The sequence below is a fragment of the Scylla paramamosain genome, chromosome 21 (genome assembly GCF_035594125.1).
Source record: "Scylla paramamosain isolate STU-SP2022 chromosome 21, ASM3559412v1, whole genome shotgun sequence".
Classification (NCBI taxonomy): domain Eukaryota; kingdom Metazoa; phylum Arthropoda; class Malacostraca; order Decapoda; family Portunidae; genus Scylla; species Scylla paramamosain.
This window is the reverse complement of record NC_087171.1, coordinates 5,005,767-5,018,266: the sequence shown is the minus strand read 5'-3', so window position 1 is coordinate 5,018,266 and position 12,500 is coordinate 5,005,767. Positions and strand designations below refer to the sequence as shown.

Here is a 12,500-nt window from a genome sequence, read left to right as displayed (position 1 = left end):
TGTGTGTATATATATATATATATATATATATATATATATATATATATATATATATATATATATATATATATATATATATATATATATATATATATATATATATACACACACACACACACACACACACACACACACACACACACACACACACACACACACACACACACACACACATACATACATACATACATATGCAAATCATGCTTTTGTCAAATAATTTTCAGCAGTTTCAAAGTTAGTAGCATTTCAGTATAAAAGGGACAAAACATTAACAGAGTATGATTATTGTTATTTACTGTGAGAGTATCAATGATGGTTATATACTTGTCCTGTTGGGCTTTACTTATTTGTGTGGTGCCCTCAAATGGTACCACTTTGACATAGCTTTTTACTGATTAGGTTGTACATAACATCATCAAGCCAACTGACTATCAGTGGTGTCATGTATAGCTGAATGGTCAGAGCATTGTGCTAAGGACTGTGGCCCCAGTCTGCACTATAAACTTTTATTTTTCAAACTGTTTGTCAGTTTTTCCAATACAGTGACTGATATACTGCATCCTTAAGATAATCCACTTTAATCTACATAGTTGATTATGTCCACATAGATCTTTATCCCATAGAACTACACTGACAAGCCTCTTTCATGTGTTATGATCTTTACAAATTAATCTGAGATAAAATAACTATAAGTTATACTTAAGGTCATCTTGCAGACTCATTGTGATGAATGATTTAGAGTGGTTCACTGGCAGACTTCTGGTTCTTGCTTTTATTTTATAGATGTGAAACTGATCACTTAAAAACTATTATAGCCATTCTTTCACTATTGATTTATAGCTTTTCTTTAATAGGAGAGTTATAATCTGACCGACTCCCCTGCCCATTCCCATTTTTCAAGTTCTTGATGACTGTTTCTTTCTTAATAATAATGACTATCTAATGATGTTTTTGATAGTATGTTGACTCACTACTGTTATGAATAATGTTTATTAACCTTTCTTGGGTGGCAGAATAGTGACATCAAAATATTGTTCATTATGGTAAAAAAAAAAAAGTTCTCTATTAAATACTGTTCCACTTACACTGACATTAACACATTATTTAGGTTTTGCCAGTATCAGTGGTCCCAGCCCAGGACAGGTACCAACAAAATTAGTGATGAAGTCTTATTGTCATTCAGGTTTGTATGCCTCACCTTAATTAATTCTTGTTCTGAGTGTGAGTCAGCTTAGGTATGTAGTGTTGTTTTTTTATCAGGTGTGATAACAAATGATGAAAATATCTGTAATCACAATTTTCAGTATATTTAAGGTAAACAGTTGTAGTTTCCAGAGTTTATGATAATCTAGTATTTAAGACAGGAGAAAATCACAGAATTGTAAAGTGTGAAACTTAACATGTTTTATCGTATTGCATCATGCCACAATGTGTGAATAGACCTGAAAAGAAAGTATTGGTCTATGAGGGATTCTCATAGAGGCAGGAAGATGTGCCTCCTGCCATCTAAGATATATGTTGTGCATTAACTTGCCAAGTGTCATGGTGTTAATGAAAAGAGAGGGAAAATTTGCATACCATCTTGTAGCACTTAACCTCTTTTGCAAAGTTGAACATTTGCTGTTTTACAAATATGTATTTTCTAGTAGTGTGCAAAGCTTTCTTCTTGTACTGTTTGAGAAATTTCTATTTTCTAGTTGTGTACGTCTTCTTCCCTCTTGTTGATATAACAATCCTTGAGGCTGATCATAGTGTTTGTATGTACAGTACACAGCAGAACAATGTTTTTAGCATTACACTGTGAATGCCTCCCAAAGCCGAGTCACGCGGTTTGCCCAAGGTTTCCTTCCTTCCCTCGGGGTGGCTTGAGTACACAAGTGAGAAAAGATAGGACCAATCAGCAGCAAGCTGTAGGCCATCCCTTCCACTATCCTCCCTTTCTTTCAATTATGTAAAATCTTTTAAAAAATCTCTTAGAGCACAATATTTCCTGGTGGTACAAAGTGCTGCTTCAGCAACGTGTCTAGGGACTGTAAACATAAAATGAGAAAGCCATTCTAAAATCATGCCTTTTAACGCTTTTATTATTATTATTATTATTATTATTATTATTATTATTATCATCATCATCATCATCATCATTATCATTATTATCATCATCATCATCATCATCAGTATTAGCAGCAGCATTATTATTAGCATCATTGCTTGACCATTCTGCACATAGTATGTAACACCAAATTGCGAAACACATCACCCAGCTGTGGCTTGACACCTGCATTGAGTCATCTTAAAGGTTTCGTGTTCTTCAGGAAAGCATACTTCTCCAATTCTCAAAAATAGGGGAAAAGAAAAAGATTAATTGATGAACCTGCAAAAAAAAAATAATCCTCATAATCTCATAATGATGATCTAAACAAAAACATATTACAGGATACATTGTTATGAATTTTTTATGCCACTCAAGGGCATTCTTATCAGCATTAACCATTGTACCAACATATGTCATTCCCTTTCGTGAAAAAACATAAATGATTGCCACTTAGATGGAGCTGCTCGAGGTACCCTTGCCTGCCCCCTGGCACCATGGTGGGGCAGCAAAGAACAGTGGCAACTTCCTGGACACCATTAGCAGATGGATGGATGGATGGATGACATTTTTTTGGTGTGAATGGATTCACATGTTTTCTTCACAATGCCAAATCAAGATGTCTGAGTCTTGGGACATTCTAGGGACCAAGTAGTTTGAGTATCAAGTGACTTGTGGCCCAAACATCCTGAGGTCTTTATGGTCTCAGGCCTTTATAGCCAGATGATAACTTGATATGTGGCTTTTAAGACCTGAGTATATACCATTTTGGTACCAAATGACTTACTCCTGTCCTGTCATTTGGGCAGCTGGAAGTACCAAATGAGATTTGTTTGTGTTTGTACATTGGAGGAATCGGACATTTTTGTATCCAACATATTTCTTGCTCTTTTGTTCTAAATTGATGTGAGCCCCTCAGGATAGGCTAACAAAATGTGAATTAAGCAGAATTTGAACCAAACCAGGTGCTTGTTTTGATTTGTTGTGCTTATTCATTTTCTTGAAATACCTTTCAGTCACATTTTCGGATATGCACATTGGAGATGCAATTCTGTAATCCCCTTTGTCTTTAAAAAAGAATTGCATTTATAACACTGGTGATTTCTTATATTGATTCACCTTTGGCACAATGTGGAGCAGTGTCTCAAGTATTATTAACCATTACAGTTCTACTGGACAAGCAAATAAAGATTGTGAATTTTTAAAGATTCTCATTTGGTACGATTCTCTCAGAAGTATAAATAAGACATCAATCAATATTTTAAATCTTGTTCTTTATGAATATACAAATGTGGTGCATTTCCATTTTTACATCTAGCAAAAGATGAGGCCTTTAAGACCTATGTGATGCCTAGGATAAACAAATTTTATCTGTTAAAAGTTGTTACAATCTTTTGAAATTGGTATTTATTAATTAATTAATTTAATTATTTTACCTATTTATTTATATATTGCAACTAAGTAAAATGGCATGACATTTAGAGAACTATATTTATATACAGTATACTGTATACTAAATGGCTTGTGTTTGGGAATTGTATTTCTCATGTACATACAAATGTACCAATCAATATCTCCTAATCCCAAACAAGTCACAGAAATCTAGGGATCTTGTTTTCCTAACACATAAGAAAAAAATCTATAATATCTAGATAGTACTTGCAATACTGTCATCACCTTGAGCACATAAATGTGATAAGAACATGTAATATTTCTTATGTTCATATCAGTTGATGATCATACTTAAAACAATTAATGCATCCTAAATTGCTTACAGTTTCATAGGCTTTCATGGAAAGCTTTATTACATAATAAAGAGAGATGGTATGCCTAGGTGAAGATCTATAAGACTGCCATTGACTCAATACTAAACTCATGGCTGGTGCAAACCCTATCCCATTATAATTTTTTTATTTATTTATTTTTTATTTTATCCTGTTGTTGTTATCATCATCATCATCATTACTATAATTTTCAGGATCATCTTCTTTACAATCTTCATCATCATCATTATCATCATCACCATTATAATGGTCATCATCATTGTCAAATCACTTTGCACACCACATGCCAGTACCACACTTTCGAAACACAAACCCCTATCAGGAGAACATGGACATACACCCAGGAACAAACATCATGCCATCCTCATTGTTTACAAAAGACAGATTTGCAAAAGATAACTTGCTATAACTAGATGCCCAATGTAGGAGCAGGTCACTGCCTTGGTGCTCAGACACTGTTTTCTTGCCATTAGATGCCTCAGAGTTTTTATGTGCATGTGTGTTACACAGGATCTATAAGGTATCTCATGTACCTCAGTGAATGGATTGCTTCATTTACTGGCCCAAATTGTTAGTCCTAATACGTTAGATGTGAGGGACAGATAAGTAACATGGTAAAGGAAATGACAATGTAGAGATGACAGAAAACTGCAGAAAATAGTATGAATTATTTGTAATAGAGTTTGCATTATTACTGGCAAACTAAAAATAACTCCAAACAACTGGGGAGACTTACAGGACATTCACAATTTTTTTTTTTTTTATAACAGTTCTTGAATAATTTTGCAGTAGAGGGCTTGCAGTATGGAACATACAGGCTACTTCATCCATTCAGAACATAAGATAGGAAGGATAAGGAAAGCTGCAAGAAGCCATTAGGCTAACACATGGCAGTTCCTGTTTAAGACATTCCTACCTTATCTATATAAGATGCCATTCTTATCTTATTTATTAATTTCTGTGAGTATCCAGTAACATAGCCAGTTGAGTTGACACAGGCATAATGATGTTTGGAATTTAAAATTGTGGTTGGTCTTTCTGACATGCTGGCATTGAGATAGAAACCACCTTTGCCGCTGAACTGCTATGAGTCCACAATCATATCCTCTCAACCATCACATTCAGCCTTCCTGGATACTAGGTCTGTAGCCCAGATCTTAAAAGCAAAATAATTAATAGATGAGAAGCTCTTATGAAAATATAAATAATCATATATTTCTTTAATTTTGCATTAAGTAACATGCACATAGTGATACATTATATATATATATATATATATATATATATATATATATATATATATATATATATATATATATATATATATATATATATATATATATATATATATATATATATATATATATATATATATATATATATATATATATATATATATATATATATATATATATATATACACACACACACACAAACACTTTCCAAAATTTCCCTCATCAATAGAAAATTATTTTTGGCACGTAGGCAAAAATATCTCCAGCCACTTTTCCTCATCTTTCTCTCTTTCAACTTGATGGCACCACTGCCTTCTCATCTATCTCTAAAGCAGAAGTCCTTACTCAAACCTTGCCTAAAAATTCAATTTTGGACAATTCAGAGAATGTCATTCCCCCATCCCCCTCTCCACTATCCAACTATTTCATGCCTCTTATCAAAATCTTCCTAACAATGCTTTCCATGCCATCACTAGCCTTAACCCTCAGAAGATTGAGGGACTTGATGGACACCTTCCTGTTCTGTAACTGTGCCTCCATGCTTGCATGTTGCCTGATCAAACTCCTCTAACTCTGTCAACATCTATCTTTCCTTACTGCTGGAAGTTTGCATTTATTCAGCTTGTTTCTGAAAAGGGTGACTGCTCTAATCCCTCAAACTACAGCCCTTTTGTTTGAATTTCCTGCCTTTCTAAATTTTGTTAATTTGTCCTCAATAGGAAGATTCTTCATCATCCATCTCTTCACAATCTTATATTTGATCGCCAGTATTGTTTCCATCGTGGTTGTTTTACTGGCCATCCTTACTTCTATCATTCTCTCTCTAACTTCATCTGAAGATTCCTTTCTGAATCTTCTATTGCTGCTGTGGTATACAGTCACTATTCTAAGTCCATTAACAGTGGTTTTCCTCAGGTTTTGGTTCTATTACCTGCTTTTCACATTATTCATCAATGATCTCTGCCAAACTTATTGTCCTATCCACTCCTACACTGATAATATCACTATACTTTTCCACATTTTTTTCATGCATACCAAACCCTTCAGAGATTAAACAATTCATGCAGGAAAGCCACAGAATGCCTGACTTATCATCTTTTTAATAAAATTTTCTGATTGGGGCAGAGCAAACTTAGTGTTGTTCAGTGCCTTTAATAAACAATTCCTCCATCTGTCAACACAATCTTCCAGATAACTATCCACTCTTCTTCACTGACACTTAACTGCCCCCTGTTCTACACTGAACAACCTTTTTCTGCCCTTTACTAATAATCTGAACTGGGAACTTCATATCTCTTTTGCTAAAACAACTTCTATAAAGTTAGTTGTTCTGAGTTGTTTCTGCCAGTTTTTCTTAGCTGCTAACTTTGTACATAGGCCTTATCCAATCACAACCACAAATATGAGGGGATTCCACTCATACCACCCTCTTCAGTATAGTGAAATCAAAAGCGTTTTGTCTTAATCAACTCCTCTGACTGTCTTCAGCCTTTCTCTCTTCACTACAAGGTTGCTTATTTTGTAATCTTTTACCAGTACTTTCACGCTAATTGCTACTCAGATCTTGCTAACAGCATGGGCAACTGGCTTTATTTTCTCTTTACCCATTTCCATCCACCTCCCAAACCAGTATTTTTAATCCTTTATTCCTTTTACTGGTAAACTTTGGAACCGCATGCCTGCTTTTGTATTTTCTCATATCTGTATCTCATATCTTTCAAGAGGGAAGTTTCAAAATACTTCTCATAATCTTGGATAATCTTTTTGACTGTATACTCTTTAGGGACTGGTGCCTTCATTGATCCTTCTCTCTCTCTCTCTCTCTCTCTCTCTCTCTCTCTCTCTCTCTCTCTCTCTCTCTCTCTCTCTCTCTCTCTCTCTCTCTCTCTCTCTCTCTCTCTCTCTCTCTCTCTCTCTCTCTCTCTCTCTCTCTCTCTCTCTCTCTCTCTCTCTCTCTCTCTCTCTGAGAAAGAATCAAAACTGCCTTCATGAGACCACTCGCCACAAAGCATAAGCAGAAAAAAAGACGTGAAATGCCTTTCTTATAAAGCTATACAGCAAACTTCCTTTCAGCCCAGTACCAGTATGTATTAAGTCGCTGGAACACATGGCACTGTACAGGATAAACTAGCCATTTTCAGTACCTTAGATACTTGCTGAGAGAACTGGCAGTTGTAAGTCATAATGTTTGCAGTATACATTCATCTTGCCATGTATAATGGCTTTACGGAAAAGTAGTTACTGGGAATATGTCAAGTATCAAAGTTATATATATATATATATATATATATATATATATATATATATATATATATATATATATATATATATATATATATATATATATATATATATATATATATATATATATATGTCAAGTATCAAAGTTATATATATATATATATATATATATATATATATATATATATATATATATATATATATATATATATATATATATATATATATATATATATATATATATATATATATATATATATATATATATATATATATATATATATATATATAACTTTGATACTTGACATATTCCCAGTAACTACTTTTCCGTAAAGCCATTATACATGGCAAGATGAATGTATACTGCAAACATTATGACTTACAACTGCCAGTTCTCTCAGCAAGTATCTAAGATATATATATATATATATATATATATATATATATATATATATATATATATATATATATATATATATATATATATATATATATATATATATATATATATATATATATATATATATATATATATATATATATATATATATATATATATATATATATATTATATATATATACGAGTATATATATATATATATATATATATATATATATATATATATATATATATATATATATATATATATATATATATATATATATATATATATATATATATATATATATATATAACTTTGATACTTGACATATTCCCAGTAACTACTTTTCCGTAAAGCCATTATACATGGCAAGATGAATGTATACTGCAAACATTATGACTTACAACTGCCAGTTCTCTCAGCAAGTATCTAAGATATATATATATATATATATATATATATATATATATATATATATATATATATATATATATATATATATATATATATATATATATATATATATATATATATATATATATATATATATATATATATATATATATATATATATATATATATATATATATATATATATATATATATATATATATATATATATATATCGCAGGCTCCACAGTTAATAACTAAATGTGTTGCCTACCTGTAATAATATAGTCCAGTATCCTTATTTTAAATTTCTCTCTCTCTCTCTCTCTCTCTCTCTCTCTCTCTCTCTCTCTCTCTCTCTCTCTCTCTCTCTCTCTCTCTCTCTCTCTCTCTCTCTCTCTCTCAAAACCAGAGGTACTTTTTGTCCAATGATAGCTCACACAATTATTCTGGCAGTCGTCCATACAGCGACTCGAAAATTTAATCATAATATTGATTTTACATATACAAGATATAAGCCTGATATTATTTCCCATGTATTTGAATGAAAATTATATATATATATATATATATATATATATATATATATATATATATATATATATATATATATATATATATATATATATATATATATATATATATACTTGTATACTGGCACAGTGCCAAAACAATTTTGTAAGTAAACTATCGTCTGGCAAGAACACCTGGTAAAAAAAAAAAAAAAAAAGGAAAAAAGAAAAAGAAAAAAGAAATCTGAAATCAAGATACAAAACTGTTAACACATTTAAGTACGCTAACTGTGCAGCCTACGATATCTTATCTAGTGCGCGGTGTTCGCACGTCAGGGTGTCTGTAGGTGGTGGGAAATGAACGTAACAACCAGAGGAGATTCATCTGTCTCTCTGTGACAATCTTGTTCTCTGTCATATGCTGCTCACAAATATCTATATTTAGTTTTACATGACCGAGGCAACCGAGGCAGTTACTACTTTGTCCTTCTTGTACAGCATATCGTAGCTGCACATCACAAATGTAGTGTTTTTGTATTCTTCCATTGCATTCCCCTCTACTGAAAAGTCGGCCGCGTCTCTACGCATGCAAGTCAAATCAGGAACTAGCTTCAGAACGTATTTTGTTCAACAGTTCCTGGTTATGAGTTGGCTATTCGTAGCAAAATTTATTATAATTGTGCATCACAGTCCTTAACAAGATTGTTTTATATGAAGTGGCAGCGGGGCAGCTGGGAAAAAGAATTTCCACATCAAAATACATTGCATCATTGATACATTATGAATCACAAAACAAGGAATCGGATAAGTTCAACAGTGTTTGTTGAAGGACATCGCTCAACACCCGGCGCTGCACGTCCGGCGTTCGCTCGATGCTTGCAAGGAGATATTTGTACTACTGTATTGCTATTCGAATTACTGCTTTCCTGGACTGTAAACATTAACAAAAGCCTCTCCACAGTAGCCTGAAATTCGTTTTCCTTGTGTCTTAAAATATGTCAGGATGACTAGAAAAATAATTTGTCACGTACTGCTCCTATTGCATTATAACCAACTGTTTCCTATTTCAGAGACACTCCTTGTTAATCGACACAAGTATATCATGACGCAACTTTGAATTAGAGACGTCGCAGTGAGCGTTTTGATACCAGATAGCGCCAGAATTTTTAATTCTCGCCGGAAAATAAATACTTTTTGGGGCAAGGTTTTACAAGCTTACAAAGGTGTATTGTTGCACAGCAATGCGTCTGAATTTTAAGTTAATTAATTTCGTGATAACTGACAGCATATGACATTGTTTGAGCCTCTATTCATAATTTCAGATGATATTCTTAAAAGAGCCTATAAGTGTATCAAGGCAGGCAATCTGTAATTTTCTACTGACCTCAATGGAAGTATACTAATATATACTTGCATTTTCATGTACTAAACAACAGGCAAATCCATTTAATGTAAAGAAAATATAATTTTGTATCAGAGACTTTAGTTTTGCGGTACGATCACTATCCTCGGGTACTTGGGCAGCGAGCAAACCAAAACACAGGACCACGCTTACTCAACTACCCTGCACAATGGATACATCACCGCCACAATCATGGACTACAGCAGAATTAAGAAAATTCCTGAAAGAACGAGCTATACCCTATTCTGGATATAGTAAAGCAAAGTAAAGGCCTTTGTATCGGCAGAACTGAGAGGCTATTGTTTACACTTTACACTCCTTCCTAACGGCGCCCGGCGCTTTCTTTAACTGAAGAATCATGATCAAGATAAGTACGTCGTACGTCCGCCAGGGGTGCTGTTCTTTTTTTATTTCACTGATTACTTTCATATACAGGACGTGTCAGTGATATCTGATATTTTTCAACATTCCCAGATAAAATGCACAAGCCAAAATCAACATCCTTTTATTTTTACTGTTCATACTTACTTAAAAAAAATAATTACCTATTTTTAGTTTTATCTTATAATTCAATTAACAAAGCCTTATCGTACACCAGTAAGTATGAATATTAATATTAAGGGTTATGTTTTTTTTATTTTAGATACACTTGTGCAGCAATTCATGCTGTACTTTTCCTGCACATCGATTTCAAATTTAGCTAAGACACCCCTTTGCCCCAGGAAATCGGAGACAATTAAAAATGCTGGCGCTGATAGGTATCTATCAGCCTCACTGCGACGTCTCTCCAGTCTAGATCTCATCTGTTGTTCTGTAGTTACCAGAAGGAGGACCACTGGGTGCAAGGTTTCTGTCACGGAGAATGTGCCTAGTCTTGACTCATCTAGATACAAAGGACCAACACTTTTTTTCACGCAAATCTTCGCTAAGAAATATAAGTATTAATATTTTAATTCACTCTGAGTTTTAATACCATTCCTTAAGCAGATGAAACACAGTTAAATGGAGACGCATATTCGTACTACGTGACTTCCTCAGTACGAATATCTCGACTAAGAAAAGAAAGAAGTTATCGCATGTTTATACAAATAAGTTCATATGTGTGATACTGAGCATTTCTTGTTACTGAATTTTTTTTATGAAAATTTCTTGTCCCCCGCTCTCAGAAAAAAAAAAAAAAAATGCCGCCATGCTTGCACCATTGCCTTTCTTTCTGGCTGGGGAAGCATGGTGGCATTCAGGCTGTCCCGAGGCATGAGGACAGCTATGGCCCGTCTTGTAGCTCTAATTTCTGTATTCAGAACACCACAAAAATCTTTTCTCAGATCATCAGCATAGATCCCACGAAATGCAGTCTCCGGTATCTATTTTAACGAAATTAGTCATTCTTACTAGAATCAACTTATTATTATTATTATTATATATATATATATATATATATATATATATATATATATATATATATATATATATATATATATATATATATATATATATATATATATATATATATATATATATATATATATACATATATATATATATATATATATATATATATATATATATATATATATATATATATATATATATATATATATATATATATTTTTTTTTTTTTTTTTTTTTTTTTTTTTTTCTGTTATTTCAAACATACTAGCAACTTTTTGAGTCTTTAGTTTTCAGTCTATCCTACTCTGATTTTCTCACTTTGTGCAACATCCTGCTTGTTTATTGTTATGTTACATAAGCTATTGGTATTTTCTTTGAAACATGTTGATAGTGGAATTTTATAAGGATGTGCTTCATCAACATTTGTGGTTACTTCATATAATATTACTCAAACCCGATGCCTCATTACTCAACTATGTCTGACATACAAGCTTCACTATGAGTCGTGTAAGTCCCGCAAAATTACTCCAGAAGATTGGCGGTCTTTGGTGCCTCGAAAATTCATATTTACATGATTGAACCTATGTTACGATCTTATTGACACCATTCCCATCTTCAATTCCTCAAAGTTAGGCCCAACTAGTCCTCTTCCCTACAGTGAATATGTTCGGGTCTTGTTTCACTAGAAATATTAATAAGAAATACAATATAATTCCTTGATAAAATAGTTGCAATAAAGTCATGCATTCTACATTATTTTGTCATTCTCTGTCGTTTCTTCTGCACCTCAAAAACGATGGTCAGATTTTGTCCCTCTTATCATTGATATATTTTTGTCCTCCACCTCACACCTCATAGGCTCAAACTGCTTTCTATCTTACTGAGCAATTCAGGCAAAATGTCATTTGATGCCCGGAGTGCGCTTGTTCTTTTTCCAGGTTTTTAAGTTCCAAATTATTTAATGGTAGTGCCCCTCCCAAGACGCTGCTCCAGCAAAGATGACATTCAGAAACATGCCGAACATGCTCTGCGAGCAGGTGTCACGCACTTCCTCTGGGAAAGTATTCCCTCC

General features: G+C 32.9%; 1 protein-coding gene across 1 annotated transcript in view; it reads left to right on the top strand.

The window, feature by feature from the left end:
* The first annotated feature begins 11,701 nt into the window (after positions 1 to 11,701).
* Positions 11,702 to 12,500, top strand: part of LOC135110898 (mucin-2-like) — a 17,209-nt gene continuing 16,410 nt past the window's right edge. The window contains exon 1 of the mRNA XM_064023523.1: positions 11,702 to 12,500. This exon is cut by the window's right edge and continues 145 nt beyond it. Coding sequence (XP_063879593.1) covers positions 12,390 to 12,500 — 111 coding nt within the window. The 5' untranslated portion in view covers positions 11,702 to 12,389.